The sequence below is a fragment of the Aspergillus uvarum genome (assembly GCF_003184745.1).
Source record: "Aspergillus uvarum CBS 121591 unplaced genomic scaffold BO82scaffold_63, whole genome shotgun sequence".
Lineage (NCBI taxonomy): Eukaryota > Fungi > Ascomycota > Eurotiomycetes > Eurotiales > Aspergillaceae > Aspergillus > Aspergillus uvarum.
Genome location: NW_020291360.1, coordinates 59,994 through 75,398, shown reverse-complemented (window position 1 = coordinate 75,398; position 15,405 = coordinate 59,994). Strand labels below are relative to the sequence as shown.

Genomic DNA, 15,405 nt, shown 5'->3' with positions numbered 1-15,405 from the left:
TGATCGCCATCGCTTGAACTTTTTGGGTGCTATCATCGCAGAGAAGATATAACGGAGCGTGGGTCGTGGTGTCATATATGGTCGTCTTCCTTACGTGTGGGGTGATCATCATCCCGGGTTGGATGTGCCTTGATGGGCTTCACTTAACCTAAATGGACTCGTACACACCGAAGCCTGGTTGCCCCCGGAAGATGATGTATATCTCTCGCACTTTTGGTACGACTTCACGGATAAACACAGTGATTGAAGCCCGGCCGGTTCTTAGATCATGTTCAAGATTACTCGGTATACCGCAGACCAAGTGACAGGCCCTGGAGTGATACGTTCAACAGCAGGAGTGCTTCCGCAAATCTGTCGCTTTTTCATTGACACTCATCTCTGCTCATTTATTCCCCCTCAAAGTTTAGCTTCTGTTTTACGAGATAGGTTTATGTGTATATTATCCAATGCTGAATCGGTGTTTCCGTCTGCGCTCCTGCTCAGCAGGTAACAAAGGTGTAGGCTTCTTTATACAATTGAGCGGCCCCACAGTATTATGACGTGAAGATGCGCGGCTAGTTTGGCTATGTCGTCGATCAAATACAGGTTATGATGAAATATCTAGTACACAAGGATCAGTTTGATCGTCCCGAATACTCTATCTGCTACATGAACAACAAGCAACAACCCTCCTCTACTCGGTTCTCAGAACACGAGGGCCCTTCTTCTTGGCCGCACGCTTGCGCTTGTGACCGCGGTCAAATGCGACTGCGTTGCTGTGGTCTCGGTTCAAGTTGTCCAAATCCTTGACCTTGTAAATACGGATGATCCAGTTCTCACTGGTGAAAGCCTCCTCGAGGGTGGACAGCTGGGGTCCCTCCGCCGGGAGTTTCGCGCCACGGACACGGTCCACGGCTTGACCGCCCTGGAACATGGTGTGGTAGTTGTAATAGGACATTTTGTACCTAGCTCATTGTCAGTGTTTGCTCCCAATCCCAGAGAAGAAGATCCTTACATCAAGCTGTTGCGCATGGTAGGTGTGGCTTGATCATCTACACGGTATTCACCCCGAGCAGTGAAGAAGTCACGCTCCTTGACCTCATCTGGCCAGATACCTTCGGCGATACGAACCATCCAGAGGAACTTGTTGATATCGTCACCGGAGTAGCCCAGCAATCCACCGAAGACCACCAGGACGTAGTCGACATCGTGCTGCCGAAGAATGGGGTAGCTGACCTCCTCCCGGGAGCTCATCGCTTTTCCAACAGTGGCAATGTGGGTGTTGTTCCAGGTGTTGTTGTCAACGAGAGTGGGGCGGTCAGCCATACCACCAATTTGATAGCCATAATCCCACCATGACATGACCTTGGCATTGTGCGGAGTGTTCTGGCGGAGCCAGTAGTAGGCCTCACGGTAGTCGTCGATGATGTGCTGGCTTCCATCCGGCATCCGGCTGGCCAGAACCACGGATGGGGAAGAGTAGGCGTTCGAAGTGACCCAGGTGCAGTGCGCAACGAACAGGAGAAGATAAATGATCGCGGACGATGTCACGACCAGCTTCGAGAGGTAGGATGTGACTCCAACGTCCGGCTTTCTTGCAGAGCGGAGGGGCTCCGACGAGGTGTCCTCAATAACCTTCGCCTTGGGGTTGGGGCCTGGGCTGGCAAGAACGTAGGTATCAAGGATAGTGGAAAGAGCCAGGGCAGCAGCGACACAGACGATAGGAGTCAGGGTCAGCATCAGACGAACCATAACACCAGCAAAGTAACTGGCAAGAACGGAGTAGATGATGACGAAGACGTGCTCGTCCTTGAGATCACGGAAGCACATGTAGACACCGGCTGGGAAAAGCCAGATCAAGAAGTTGAGATCGAAAAAGAATGCTGGCCAGGCGGTAGGCTGGTGCTCCGAGACCGATGCGATAATAGGGATATGGATCTTTGCGTAACCAGTATCCCACAGCGAGTAGAAGCGACCACTCCAGGGAGCAATGACTCCAGAGACGGTGAGGACAACAAGTCCCACAAATGCAAGGCCGAAAACGACAATGATCATGGTAGTCAGGAGTCTCTGGAAATGCTTGCCTGGAATGAAGCCTCGCACGAAGTCGGCAAATGCCACCAGTTGAAGCAAGCCGAAGACACCGAGAGCAGACATGTGGTCACTGTTCCGGATGGGCAAGAATCCAACGAAAGGAATCTGCATGCTGGCCAAAGTGCCCAGAGCATACCAGGTGGTGTAACTGATGTAGATCCGCGAGCTGTACCTACCCATGCAAAGGAGAACGAAGACGTGCAGAGGAATCAAGTTGGTGATGAAAACATACCCACCCCAAGCCGACACCATGTAGCCGTAGAACAGGGCGGTCAATGCACCCCACATGATAGAGCCATTTTTGACAGCCTTGATCCACAGGAAGAAGGTGAAGACGAGCAAGAAAATGGCGATAGCCTCGTTGTCATAGCTGCCAGCAACTGAACGAGAGATATAGCCAGGGACGATACCCATGAAAGCAGCTGCAAGCAGACCTGCGGATGGCGATGTGGACATCTCACAAGTGAGGAAATACATCGCCAAAGCAGTCAAGCCCGAGAATCCAGGAGCAAGCAAGACACAGATGTTACGGATATCAACGGGGATGGTCAGGAATCGCAGAATGTGGTAGATCACGCCGCTGGTCACCATCAGACCGGGGTATAGTGTACCACCCGTAACACGTCCCAAAGGGTGCCAGGTTCCTAGAAAGTTCGACGGTGGTTAGACTTGAGAATTGCTTGTCCAAAGGCTTCGCCATTGCATTCTCTTGGAACAAAGGCAAGTGCTGATGATGAAACAACTTACTGTCATCAAACCAATCCCAGAAGCTGTAGAAGCCATGTTGAACCAAGTATTTAGTTGCCCTGAAATTGAACCATGGATCGACTAAAAGATAAGACCATATCAGCGTCAATTCTAAAGCGATGGAGTCGGATGTGATGTGCACTCGCGGGCCGCGGAGTGAGCTCAATGTGAATGCCGGGTAATACTTCAACAAGTCGGTCGGTATGGGGCAACGTACATTCGTGAATGATACTTTCAAAGCCTGGTGTAGAAACAGTCAGCAAACTCCATCATATAAGTATCATCGGTGCCAATGGAGCCGGTGGTACATACGAATAACACTGAACAATCGACTGGACACAGCGGCAGCGGCAATAGTTCCTAGAATGATAATGCGCAGTAGGCCGCGAGTGTTCCTGCCGGTGTTACCCTTTAGTAGGGAATTGAGGGGTGATTCGGCCATAATGGCCAGGAAGTGAAGATCAAATTTCCAATTGGGAAAAGTGATAAACGAGTGACTCTCGTCCTGCCCAGGCGGTTCGTTGAGAGCGAAGTTGGAAGGGAGAGAGACCGGGGAGATGGAGTTCGAGACTGGAGCTTCGCAAGGTGGTCTCTTTGGGGTCTTGGCACGCCAGGTACGTAAGTCGCAAGCCGCCCGTTGCGGTTTTGGGGAAACCTCCGATTGTCCCCGCACCGCATCATTATTATCATTGCCAGCCAGCCAGCCAGCCAGCCATATTGACCATCCCGCTTCTACACCACTTCTACACCCATACACCCCCGGGATTTGATCTGCTGCGAGGGTCCAGTGTCACACAAATCGAGTTATCAACAATGAACACCCCACCACTTTCGCAAGAGCAGCTTGCTGCAGCGATTTCATCGGCCGCTACCCCGTCAAAGCTCTACGACATACTCCTCCCATACGAGGAAGAAGCGTATCTCCTCTCCTTCCAAAATAACAGACAGGCAGAGCTTCTGAGCCAATTCTATGCCGCTTACTTCTTGTCTCATCTACTGACAGATAAAATGTAAGCACTCCATGTCGGTCATCGATCACTGGTCAAAATTCTCACATATCTATTAGTTATGAAGCCCGGTTCTTGACGAAGCGAATGCCACAAGACCTTTTACAGACAGACGACTCCCTGCAAAACTGCGTGGCATTACTGCGAGCGATCTGGCAGCACAAACACGAGTCCGTCTACACGATATTGAGAGAGTTGCCATGGTCGGATACGCTGAAGCCGATAGTACAGAGTTATGACAGTAAGTGACGACACCTCACAAAAGCATCTGATAGGTATTCCTGGATCATCCTCTTGCTTACATACCTGAAGCATATTTCCAGGAAAAGACGTTGCGAGAAGTGGGCAGGGCATATGAAACTATCAGACCTGCAACAGCTGCAAGCTACCTCGGCCTCGACCCCGCAGCCACAGAGCGAGGAGACCCAGCCACGATAGGAAAGCTCATGGCTCATGGATGGACCCAGGACGAGCAAACCGGACTACTACACCCCAACGCCACCCTTGATGACTCTCAGCAAGATGCCCAGTTGTACAACGAGCTAAGTGAAATAATGGCCTTGATTGGTAGTCGTCGGGGTTGAAACCCTGCAGATCACCGGGAGATCGATTCCTCCCGAATGAGACCATAACGATAATACCCTCTAATGAAGACTAAAGGCTGGAATATGAGAGACAAACGTGCAGAACAATGGTCTTCTAGCAATCGTCCTATGAAGTACCATAAAACGGTCTTTGAATGCCTACCAGAGCGGCACCACGCGCAAGAGGCAGTCATGCAGGGGTACGCAAGCAGTACGGAAGGATCGGCAATGAAACCGAAGCATACAACTGAATCTCTTGCTCTTCTGGCCCAACTGTAGTGTACACATGCACGACAGCCCAGGGTATGTACAGATGCGGGGATGATGTCTATAGTGGAAAAAAGAAAATCATTCCTTTCGCTCGCAATGACACGACTCTGGGAAATTAGACCAACAAACAATAATACATAACCGGGATCATCCCGCAATCTCTCCTCGATACCTTGTCAGGTTCCGGTCGGGGGAGAGATAAAAGCAAATCATCTTCTCGCTGTATACTTCCAAATATATCTAGTTCTCACCGGCCTTCAGCTTCAGGAAAGCCTCAAGGTCAAACCGGCTGTCCTCGGGATCCGTAATCACTGCACACAGTCACCAATTAGCGTCTATCGGAGGGGGCCATGCTGGCCATATCAAGGGAGGAGCGAACGCGGATGACTCGGGTTGTGCTAAGAGCTTAGGGGAGAGCGAGAAAAGACATACCGCCGCTGTTCGTCTTAGAGTCCTTGGGCGCCGTCTTCTTCTTCCATTCGGCCTTGGCCTGCTCGATCAGGCGCTCCTGGCGGGCATATTCACGCTCGGCCTCTGCGTGCTTGGCGGCGGAGGTGAGGGAGGACTGGTGGTAGAAACCGTAGACGAGACCGGTAATCAGAGCCGAGTAGCGGAAAACCTATGAGGCGATTGAATAGTGTTAATAACTGAGGGCCATACTGGGTTGGGTGGTGTTGGGTTGGGTGGATTGGGCTGGATTGGGGCTGGAGTATGTATCAGAACGGGCCCTGGCGGAGACTCACGTTGACACCCTGAGAAGCCATGTTGATTGAAGAGAGTCCCTGGGCCTCCGGAGCGGCAATCAAACAGAATTAGTGAGAGTAGAAGGATCGAAGCCGGATTCCGAGCGACCGGTTTGGAGGGTATCGACAGTCAATGGCTGGCAATGCGGGCTGGGATACTGAAGCTTCCAAGTTGTAAAGACGAAGTTCCTGTCGCGAGTTTTTCCGGACCGTCGGCCTTGCTGCGCTTATGTCATCCGACCACTAACTAACATCAACCCGGACATTGGTTTTGGTATTCTGGGAGAAGCGGGACGGGGAGAGAGAGGAGAGGAGGGTCGGGAACGCGACTACGGTAAGTTAGAGGACCCGTTCCACTCCCATCCCCCCCTCTTATTTACTGAACACTCACCCCAACAGTCCCGAAGTACATAAACGAACAACACGACCAACCCACCTTATTCTGTACCAAAACGTGGTCTGAACGGATACCCTCCGTTCTGATCTACTAGGTGCATATTCACCTCACGTTATGTCCTCGTCAGTACAACAGCGCAAGGCTGAAATCCTTGCTAAGAAAGCCAAACTCGCCGAACTCAAGCGCCAGAGGGAATTGCGCCAGAGGGAATTCTCCCAGGTTCGCGCTAACAGCGGTGACGCCTCTGAGGTAAGAGGCCCCTATGCTAAACTGCGAATTCTTTCTTCAACTCGAGCTGGAGGACTTAGCTCTATTGTTTACCTAGGTCGTATCGCCAGTCCCGAGTCGTGCGGACAGCAGAGCTGAGCTCGACGACTTCATCTCCCGTCTTGTCGACCGCCCCGGATCAGCTTCGATCGGCCACGGTGCCGATGGCCTCTCGCGCAAAGGCAGCCGACCAAACTCCGTCCTCAGCGCCAGCCAGTTGAGCGGAGATAACGCCGAAGCTTTCAGCCCTCCTGCGCGAACCGTTTCCCATTCAATCGCAGTCCAGACCGTCGGAACCGAGCTCTTTGTCGCCGCTACCGAACCACAGCCTGCCCCTGAGCCTAAACCCGAAATTGTCACCTACAGCAAAGCAGTACAAACCGATGATCTAAAAGGACCTGATGGGATATCTCTCGACTCCGATGATGAAGGTGACACGAAACGCTCCGGCAAGAAAGTTAGTGAGCTTGACGACGAAATTCTGAAGAAGCTTCGCAGAGAAATTGAGGAGGAACTGCAGACAGCGCAACGGAACTCCGAGAATGAGAGTGGGTCTGAGATGGCAAAACTGCGGTACCCGCTGCGCACACTGGATGAAGATGAACTTAAAGCTGTTACTTCGTCGGACGACTTCTTAGACTTTGTGGAACGATCGGCAAAAGTGATTGAGCGGGCATTGGATGAAGAATATGATGTTCTGGCAGATTACGAGCTTGGAGGTGTTGATGGCGAGCTGGATGATGATGACGAGCATGGCAAGAAGAGACGAGGCATCCGAGAGGTCTGCCAATTCTGGGATGAACGATGGAGCAAGAAACGTATGATCAGCGATTTGAGCTTCTCTCCAAAGGTCTGTTACGCGCACTGATGCCGGCCAATCGTAATACTGATGAATTCTACAGTTCCCGGAGCTCGTCCTGGCCGCGTATACCAAGAACCCCTCTGCGCCCCATGAGCCCGACGGCCTCGTCCAGATTTGGAACCAACACCTGCACTCCCGCCCAGAGTATGTCTTCCATTCAACCTCCGACATTTTGGCCGCGAAATTCTCCCCCTTCCATCCCAACCTGATTGTTGGTGGATCATATTCGGGCCAGGTTCTGCTGTGGGACACCCGTTCGTCGCGAGCAGGCGGAGGCGCACCGGTTCAGAAGACGCCCCTGACCGGCTCCGGACATACCCACCCTGTTTACAGCATCTCAATAATCGGCACCCAGAATGCCCACAACATCCTCACAGCATCTACGGATGGTGTTGTCTGTGGATGGACTGTTGATATGCTCTCTCAGCCTCAAGAGTATCTGGAGCTGTCCACACCTCCTCCATCTAAAACTGAAGATCTTGCACCCACAACCATGTCATTCCCCCAATCCGACCCGACGTTCTTCATTGTTGGCACCGAAGAAGGAGGAATCTACCCGTGCCACCGTTATGATCGAGCGGGGGCTAAGGCTGGTACCGACCATCGTCTGGCGTATCGTGGCCATGCTGCGCCAATCATGTCCACTGCGTTCCATCCGGCACGCGGCCCGGTCGACCTGGGTGATCTATTGCTCAGCTCGAGCTTGGACTGGAGCGTGAAACTTTGGCGTGTGCGGCCCCCAGCCACGACCGCCCCGGCTACGTCGGCCATAGCCACGACGCAAGTCGTTTCTCCGATCCTAGAGATCAATCGCGAAGATGTGGTGTACGATGCCAAATGGTCTCCTCACCGCCCTGGAGTCTTTTCTCTCGTCGATGGTGCTGGCAACCTCGAGGTTTGGGATCTCTACACGGACACAGAGGTCCCGGCGGTGAAGACGACGCCATCTAGAGGCCGCGGAGGCATTCTTACGAGGAGTCTCAACAAGGTGGCTTGGGAGGAGCGAGAGGGTAGACGCATTGCCACCGGTGGTCTCGACGGCGTGGTGACGGTTTTCGAAGTCGGCAAGGGCCTTAGCGGTACTCCGGAAGATGTGCGCGCAGAGGAATGGACAGGAATGAAGAAGCTCGTTGGACAATGGGAGCAGAAAGACCGCATGAATTGATGTGTCTTGGCTTTTGGTCCTGATGACCTCTGTGCTTAGTGAAGCATGGGTCAGCAGCGCTTCGATTGTCTCGCCATGCTTTTTCACCAGGTCATCCCTTGCACTCAGCATTTCATCTCGTTATTTTTCATCTTCTTCATACCGATATGTACCAAATTTCGAGCGGCGCCTTGATTCACTTTCTCATATACCCCACGGGCAGCTTGTTGTTGATGTATCTATGCATGTTTAGGGCAGGCGAACAGAGAAGCATCTTTCTAGAATGTACAACAGGTAGCGATTGCACTTCTCAATCCGATCACTCTTAGGTCGAATGCATTCATAGTCCTTCCTCAATAAGGGAATTCTTGGCCCACCAGCTTCTCACTCAGTCTCCACAGCCGCTCAGCCTCGAAGCTGCTGGTGGCCCATGGTTTGACCGTATCCACCAAGGGGTCAGCCACATGGCAATCAATCAGGTACGCCCCATTGACAGCTGGCATTCCGTCAGCAATCAGGTGGACACGGGACAGAGAATCGAATTGCCTACCCTTCAAACTCGGATCAAAGGCCGCATAGACATGAGTCGCCGCGCCCCTCTCGAGATTCTTCGCGTCAAATTCGTCCCTCCAACCTTCCCGGTTACCAAGTGACCGGTCCACAGCCTCTGTACGAAAGGCACCCATTAGCCGAGATGAACCTTTCTTCACATCCACAATGAAACGAAAGATGAGACAGAGAGAGAGGGGGGAGAAAATAATTGAGTCTGCAACAACGTACGAAGCTCTTTCATCCCAACACTCCAATCCACATCCCTGTCCAGATTGGTAAAGATGACCCCGGGATGCAAACTGAACGCCTGCAGATTATGCTTCAATCCCAGCTTCTGCGCCAGCGAGAGGGCAAACAACATGTTGGCTGTTTTGCTTTGCCCGTAGGCACGCCAGCGATCATAGCTTTTCCCTTCCTATGTCCCTCCCCGGCTTTGTGTCAGCTTGCTTGTTATTCTCTCCCACGTCTGGTTTCACTTGTTTGCCCCAACCAATGAATCAAAACACAGTCACAGGGGGTGAGGCGACGGCTTACATCGAAATTGAAATCGTCGAACCGCACCGGATTCAAGCGATGGCCATCACTACTCACGACGACCACGCGGGGGCTCGACGCGGCCACGATCTTCGGCATGAGCAGGTTGGTGAACAGGAACGGGCCGAGGTGGTTGGTCGCCCAGTGGGCCTCGAAGCCCTCGGGCGAGCGGCGATAGTCCGGCACGGCCATGATGCCCGCGTTGTTGACCACGACATCGATGACGGGGAGGTCGTCCCACCCGTTGATCTCGGCTGCGGCGGCGCGGACGCTCTCGAGGGAGGATAGGTCGATCTGTAGGGTGCGGATCTGCGTGGTTGGGTGGTTGGTGCTGGTGCTGGTGCTGGTGCTGGTGCTGGCTTGGAGCGCCGCGGCGGTTTGGGCGAGCTGGTCGGCATTACGGGCGGCAAGGATGAGGCAGGATGGTTCGGCTTGGACGAGGGACTGCACGAAGAAGCCGCCGAGGGAGTTGGGGGAGACCCCTGTTGTGAGGATGACTTTGCCTTGGATGAGGGGGGCGTAGTCGGCCAGGAGGTTGGCGGTGGTGGTCTGAGTGGTGTATGGCGGTGGCATGTTGGTTTTTGCTGTCTGGTGGGGATGGGGTGGCAAGTGATGGTTAGGCTAGATTCAGAAAAAGCTCGGGCTGTGCATGGTTGCTAGAAATGAGGCTATTTATGTTGATGGATGAGGATTGTTATGGGTAATTGCGGCGTTAACAGGCTGTTTTCCTATGTCCGGGGAAAGCCCTGCATAGTATCGTACGTTTAGCAGCGCGCTACTGTAGGCAGTCTCGCTGAGGATCGTTAGAGCAAGTTCAAATCAAGGAAAGGGGTGAGCTACTGATAAGGTCAGGTGAAAAGGATGCGAACAAGATACGACGACTTGTGCTGTACCTTGCCAGCAATTCATTTTCTCCTGCTAGCTATGACATTGTGACTCGCAGATCCTTCTTGCTATTGTGTAGCTCTTTGCATCCGATCTTTGCGAAGTTTATTTAACCTCTGTCTGCTTTTGAGTGCATAGTGCATATGATTTTCTTGTAGCTACCTATACAGTGTCACGATACGCCGTTGCGCTGACTATGAAAAGGTGTACTGTATGTACACCTCATACAGCTTGGTCGCTAGAGTTGGACCACTTCACGAATACTTTCACCTCCTTATGCTTAAGTTTGAAAGGGATTCCCATTGGCTCACGTAAGCTGCGCGAGTGATAATTCAACTATATTATTGCCCCGAAGCGACAAGTTTCTAGTACTATCGCTAATCAACAACCTTGAATGACGTCTCATGGTGGAGCATGGAGCACATGCGCTTGTCCCGAAATGGCAAGGTGCCCATGCCTGCTCGGAGAGGATCGACAGGCCGATATCAAGTCATCAATGATCATAAGTGCGGACTGACTTGAACAATTGCGATTAGACGCCCTATGGAAACCGCAACCACACTAAGAAGTAAGTAAGTGGCCAAGCTAACTCACCGGGGCTCTGCTTACACGTATCCACAAGTGAATACTCCGGCTAGAAGAAGCTTCCGCATGAGCCTCAAGTGCAGCTTCCAGAGCACGGGCAAGGGCAAGAGTAGGACGAGGACATCGATAATGGAAACCGGCGTTCCAAAGCCCAACCACAAGCTCTTTGTATCTGTGCAGGTGCCCAGCGGATCTGTTATCCAGTTTTTCTCGATCCGAGAACATGTGAGATAGATCATGAGGATAGTACTGATCGACCATGCGATATTCAACCCATGCACTACCCAGAGCGCATATCGGAAGCGAGAGGGACCTTGGCTCAGAGCCCTTGCGTAGAAGAACAGAGCTAACGCTCGTGCTGTCGCGGTCCCTCCAAATCCGAGAAAGTATACAGCCCATAACAGCTTCAGGAAAGAGACCAGGTCTGCTGGAGATACTGTTTCAACCTGTCTCCCCAGTCCAAGCCGGATCATTCTCAGATTGTAACCGCAAACAGCAATCTTCAAAAACTGGCAGAGCATGATTAGTCCATGCCAATGCTGAGAGGGGAGAATAGGCAGAGAGGATCATTTTTGCGCAGCATACTCGAATCAATCGTCATATGACGTGAATCAGCCTTAGATTTAGAATTATCGAGGCCTGGAACCAGCCATTCCGTAACTGCTTCCATGATGCTTCACTGCCACCTTGTGTAATGTAAGCAGCCAACAATCTGTCATCGACAAATGAGGGCATTGAGATTGTTCACCAGCGACTGCGGAATCACATGAAACTTTAATAAGGATGGGTACTAGGTAGCCAACAACAGCATAAGTAACCGGAGAGGCCGGCGTCGGATGAAGGTACTAGTAAGTAAGTAGGTAGTTGCCCAGTGACTTCTAGCAAGTGCCAGAAGGAGTAAAAGTCGGCAGTACCGTGACTGTAGGTAGTAAACCACGAAAGCCAAGACAGGTAGATGATCCCGACCCGCGAACCTTAATTCATATCACCTACGGGCAGTATTCGCAGCTCTTGTAGGTCGAAGACACATCCGGTATGCATTGCTATTTTTTTAGGCGAAGCCATCCCGAGAGCCGAGGCGACTGTGAAATGACAATCTTGGAGGAAGACGAATTAGTCTATTCAAGTAGGTGCTGCACTCGGCCTTGACTACCTAAGTAGTCTTTACCGCGACGATTGACCAGGAATTGGAGACTGACGGCAGCAAACCATACTTTTGATGAGGCCTACCCATGGCTCGACAGTCCGCTGGTCTGATCTCGAAATTATGTAATGGTTCTTGCGACTTTCTGAAGACAACATGTCTATCACCACCTTTCCTACCAGATCGCACCGAAGGATGCCGTTGCGTTGCTGTTCAATGGCTTAAAACACACGCCACAAAGCCCGCTGCTGGGCTGCTCCTCTCTTTCCCTTGACGCTACATGCACATCCTTTCCTTCTCGCCGATGCAGGCCTAGTGGTGAGTAGGCGACATAGCAGTGGAATTATGTCTCAGCGTTCGCCTTATGTTCCCTACAATGGGGGATCTCTGCTGGGCGTAGCCATTGCTATGGCAATCCTGCAGATTGTTGTGGTGATTGCTCGCTTCTATACCCGACACAATCAGAGAATCGCATACGCGCTTGATGATTTTCTGATTGTCATCGCCTTGGTAGGGCAGCTAGCATCAGTCCATGTCTTAATTGCTTATAAGCCCTCTAGATTGCTAGCCTGGGACAGTCGGCTCTGTACGTGGTTTGTAAGTGACGGCCTCGGTTATCACCCATTAGGTAACAGCTGACCCTCAACATAGTGGTCGAAGTCGCAGGTGTCGGATACCCCATTCGTTATGTCGAACAGACTCCAGAGAAGTTGGTTGCTCTAGAGAAGGTACTGACCAGAAAGTTTCGAGGCCCGATATGGGTGACTGACCGATCAATTGAGACGCATAGGGTCTATACGCCAATGAGATCATAGATTTCCCTTTCGTCATAACGCCAGTCAAGATTTCCATTCTGGTATTTTATGTTCGCATCTTTAGCACGCGAAACTTCAAAGTCGCCGCCTATATCGTTGGTGCAATCGTACTCGGACACGGCATTGGGGTTTTGCTCGCAGCTATATTTCAATGTTGGCCAATCGATTACACCTGGAACAAGACTGCAGGTATCGAAGGCGGCTCATGTTTCAACCAACAAGCCTTCTACCGATACGTCTCGCCACCGAACATCTTGACGGATGTCCTCTTGTTGATTTTACCACTGCCCTATGTTTGGAAACTCCATACCTCTTGTGGTCACAAGCTGGCATTGACGGGAGTCTTCCTTCTGGGAGGATTGTAAGCGTAATTCCCGCATCATCGCATATCATTTGTACAGTATGCCCTATGTATGCTTCGTTGATTGACCGTGCAATAGGGGAACGGTAGCCAGTATTTTGCGCATGACAAACTTCTTCGAAGAAAGAGCGACAGTTGATCCTACATGTATGTCCACCACAGAGGTCTAATCCAACCTTCCATACTGACTCGACTGCGTTTGTGTAGGGACATCGACCGATCTTGGGATCTGGACTATTCTCGAAGGAGCCCTTATCATCATAGCCGCCTGCCTGCCCCCAACTTGGCCTTTAATAGTCCGGTTCCTACCCCGGAAACTTTTTAGCAAAAAGTCAGTCGGAACTCGTGCTTCTGAGAAGGTCACGAGCAGACGTGCCATGGTTGAAAGCGAGGACGGATCTTCCCGTAAAGGGGGCAGCGCTCGCGACCACGGCCAGAGCCTGTCCACCCTGGAAAGTCAAACCAGGCTATCTCCTGGGGATTCAAGTCGGCCTTCGGATAGATTTGCATTGGGGTCCATTCCGAGTGAGGTTTGATATACACTCTCTTGGACCAGCTCGATATGAAACCTATGCTCTATTTCGATTGATCCAAAATCTATATGCTAATATGTATATTGGAATCCAGCCTGATATCGATTGAGTTAGTGAAATTTCGCGTCAATCGCACCAGGCAGACGTACCATGTTCTGGAGAACTTTTCCTTTCTTCAGCTGTCTGTTCAGCGAGTAGAAAGATAGTGTGAAGACACCCACGAGAACAATCATGAGGACATGGGAGCTGATGGCACAGGAAAGAGATGTTGTCAGTGTTTACGGTTCCGGTCAAAGGGTTGATTGAACCCGACATACCCAATAGATACCCATACCGCGGTTTGATAGCGTGGTGCTTCCTGCTGTCGCACAATATAACTGCCCGCCACACCACCCAGGCCATTAAACGCCGATACGGCGGCTGCAGTGGAGGCGCGATTCCACTGTCCCACGACGTTGTTGGCCATGAATGCGTTCAGAGCCGCCCAGTTGGAGACATATGCCCCGGTAGCGAGAAAGGTCCCAATATACCGAACAGTAACCTGCGTTGAGGACGGTAGACCAAACATAAGAAATCCGGCTATCAGGCAGAGGGCGTTGAACGTGATGAGCGGACCCCGGATGCGATAAGAATCGCCCACAAACGACGTGAAAAGGACTGGAAGTACGGACCAATAGTAGGGCTGCCAAGGTAAATGTCCAAAGTTAGGACGACGCGAACTACAACCTTGGAAACACGATCCGTGGGTAACCCCTATCTGACCAACTCCGAAATAAAGGACAAGAACAGCGTACCGGTGTTGAGAGAAGGATAGAGTCATTGCCTGAGAAGCCCATGCCTGATTCGAGAATGATAGGCAAAAAGTAGTTCAGCGCCGTTGAGACAAGATTCAATAAGAAGTACATGCAGGCAAAGCCATACAGCTTCAAATCGGCGAAAGGGGCCAAAGCTTTGCTCCACGAGAAAGCATCAGGCATTATATCATCACGGTCAGCTCGAATCCGCTGATGCTGCTCTGTCAGTTACTGCTATTACTGCTCGTGTTGCTGTTGCTTCTCACCTGTGCAGCCACACGTGCCTCTGCTTCGCTCAGGAAGTGAAAGCTACGGTGAGCGTTCTCCGGGAAGTCCACCATCCACCAATATGTGAGAATCCCAATGACGCAACTGATCAAGCCCTGAACAAGGTACATCCAGCGCCAGCCTTGCATGCCTGCTTTCCCATCCAGCAGGTTCAGGCCATAGTTCACGATATACCCTGTCGCAAGCCCGATCACCTCCCCCGACTGGAGAACCGCGAACCGGACCTGCTGTTCCCGTCGTGGGTACCAAGTGCTAATGAGATAAGTCAAGCCAGGGTAGATCCCTGACATGGCTATTCCTAGCAACACTCGCAGCGCAATCATCTGCCGCCAAGTATGAATAAAGGCGGTACATAACGTGATTAGGCCGAATATGAAAGTGATCGCGGCGAACCAGACTCTGGGACCAACCCAACGAACTGCGAGAGTAGACGGCAATTGGCAGACGATGCTCGCAACTGTGAATATGAAAATTGAGACGGAGTAGCGGTTTCCATGCAGATCTAAGTCGCTGGGCATACTAGTCACCGATGCAGACGAGAGAATACCCGAGTCGAGTAAGTTGAGACTGCACAGAATGCCGGCAATGCTACAAAGACGTAAGTCTGTCTTCCATCGAACTTGCTTCTCCAGCAGTTTCAACTCTTCAGGGTCCTGTTCAGTCAGGTAGAATGCGGTTTGCGGGGTCGGCTTCTTATCTAGCGGTGACACCGTGCCAACCTGCCTTTCGACCACAGCGCCATCGGCGCTTTTCGAGGCCATAATTCAATTGGCGCCTGGTTGAGCACGCAGCGATAAGAATTGGTATTCTTGGGTTCGAG

General features: G+C 51.7%; 8 protein-coding genes across 8 annotated transcripts; 3 read left to right on the top strand and 5 right to left on the bottom strand.

Moving 5' to 3' along the window:
• Window positions 1-497: 497 nt before the first annotated feature.
• On the bottom strand, window positions 498-3,353 carry BO82DRAFT_357920 (dolichyl-diphosphooligosaccharide--protein glycosyltransferase subunit STT3). Its single transcript, XM_025636147.1, has 5 exons — window positions 3,133-3,353; window positions 3,038-3,061; window positions 2,821-2,901; window positions 995-2,717; window positions 498-944 (listed from the first exon to the last, which is right to left on the bottom strand). Exons 1-5 carry the CDS (start codon window positions 3,260-3,262, stop codon window positions 674-676), a joined length of 2,229 nt encoding a protein of 742 aa, XP_025487999.1. The 5' UTR covers window positions 3,263-3,353; the 3' UTR covers window positions 498-673.
• Window positions 3,354-3,633: 280 nt separating this feature from the next.
• BO82DRAFT_386337 (CSN8/PSMD8/EIF3K family protein) lies at window positions 3,634-4,411 on the top strand (the record flags this gene model as incomplete). Its single annotated transcript, XM_025638243.1, has 3 exons — window positions 3,634-3,830; window positions 3,887-4,068; window positions 4,140-4,411. The coding sequence occupies 3 exons, from the start codon at window positions 3,634-3,636 to the stop codon at window positions 4,409-4,411; spliced, it is 651 nt and encodes a 216-aa protein (XP_025487998.1).
• A 39-nt stretch (window positions 4,412-4,450) lies between these two features.
• BO82DRAFT_318807 (ATP synthase subunit e) lies at window positions 4,451-5,719 on the bottom strand. The gene is made up of 3 exons (XM_025632656.1): window positions 5,425-5,719; window positions 5,114-5,300; window positions 4,451-4,992 (listed from the first exon to the last, which is right to left on the bottom strand). Exons 1-3 carry the CDS (start codon window positions 5,443-5,445, stop codon window positions 4,922-4,924), a joined length of 279 nt encoding a protein of 92 aa, XP_025487997.1. The 5' UTR covers window positions 5,446-5,719; the 3' UTR covers window positions 4,451-4,921.
• Window positions 5,720-5,817: 98 nt separating this feature from the next.
• Window positions 5,818-8,401, top strand: BO82DRAFT_318803 (putative dynein intermediate chain). Its single transcript, XM_025632655.1, has 3 exons — window positions 5,818-6,070; window positions 6,147-6,938; window positions 6,991-8,401. Exons 1-3 carry the CDS (start codon window positions 5,936-5,938, stop codon window positions 8,113-8,115), a joined length of 2,052 nt encoding a protein of 683 aa, XP_025487996.1. The 5' UTR covers window positions 5,818-5,935; the 3' UTR covers window positions 8,116-8,401.
• BO82DRAFT_318801 (putative short-chain dehydrogenase) lies at window positions 8,244-9,777 on the bottom strand. The gene is made up of 4 exons (XM_025632654.1): window positions 9,181-9,777; window positions 8,875-9,061; window positions 8,645-8,761; window positions 8,244-8,590 (listed from the first exon to the last, which is right to left on the bottom strand). The coding sequence occupies exons 1-4, from the start codon at window positions 9,751-9,753 to the stop codon at window positions 8,448-8,450; spliced, it is 1,020 nt and encodes a 339-aa protein (XP_025487995.1). The 5' UTR covers window positions 9,754-9,777; the 3' UTR covers window positions 8,244-8,447.
• Window positions 9,778-10,366: 589 nt separating this feature from the next.
• BO82DRAFT_357916 (uncharacterized protein) lies at window positions 10,367-11,473 on the bottom strand. Its single transcript, XM_025636146.1, has 2 exons — window positions 10,675-11,473; window positions 10,367-10,606 (listed from the first exon to the last, which is right to left on the bottom strand). The coding sequence occupies exons 1-2, from the start codon at window positions 11,169-11,171 to the stop codon at window positions 10,468-10,470; spliced, it is 636 nt and encodes a 211-aa protein (XP_025487994.1). The 5' UTR covers window positions 11,172-11,473; the 3' UTR covers window positions 10,367-10,467.
• A 182-nt stretch (window positions 11,474-11,655) lies between these two features.
• Window positions 11,656-13,640, top strand: BO82DRAFT_172076 (uncharacterized protein). Its single transcript, XM_025630362.1, has 6 exons — window positions 11,656-12,304; window positions 12,355-12,391; window positions 12,446-12,522; window positions 12,585-12,970; window positions 13,050-13,117; window positions 13,178-13,640. The coding sequence occupies exons 1-6, from the start codon at window positions 12,140-12,142 to the stop codon at window positions 13,504-13,506; spliced, it is 1,062 nt and encodes a 353-aa protein (XP_025487993.1). The 5' UTR covers window positions 11,656-12,139; the 3' UTR covers window positions 13,507-13,640.
• On the bottom strand, window positions 13,099-15,346 carry BO82DRAFT_423098 (putative MFS transporter; the record flags this gene model as incomplete). The annotated part of the gene is made up of 5 exons (XM_025640230.1): window positions 13,099-13,598; window positions 13,653-13,749; window positions 13,821-14,185; window positions 14,298-14,513; window positions 14,564-15,346. The coding sequence occupies 5 exons, from the start codon at window positions 15,344-15,346 to the stop codon at window positions 13,575-13,577; spliced, it is 1,485 nt and encodes a 494-aa protein (XP_025487992.1). The 3' UTR covers window positions 13,099-13,574.
• Window positions 15,347-15,405: the final 59 nt, after the last annotated feature.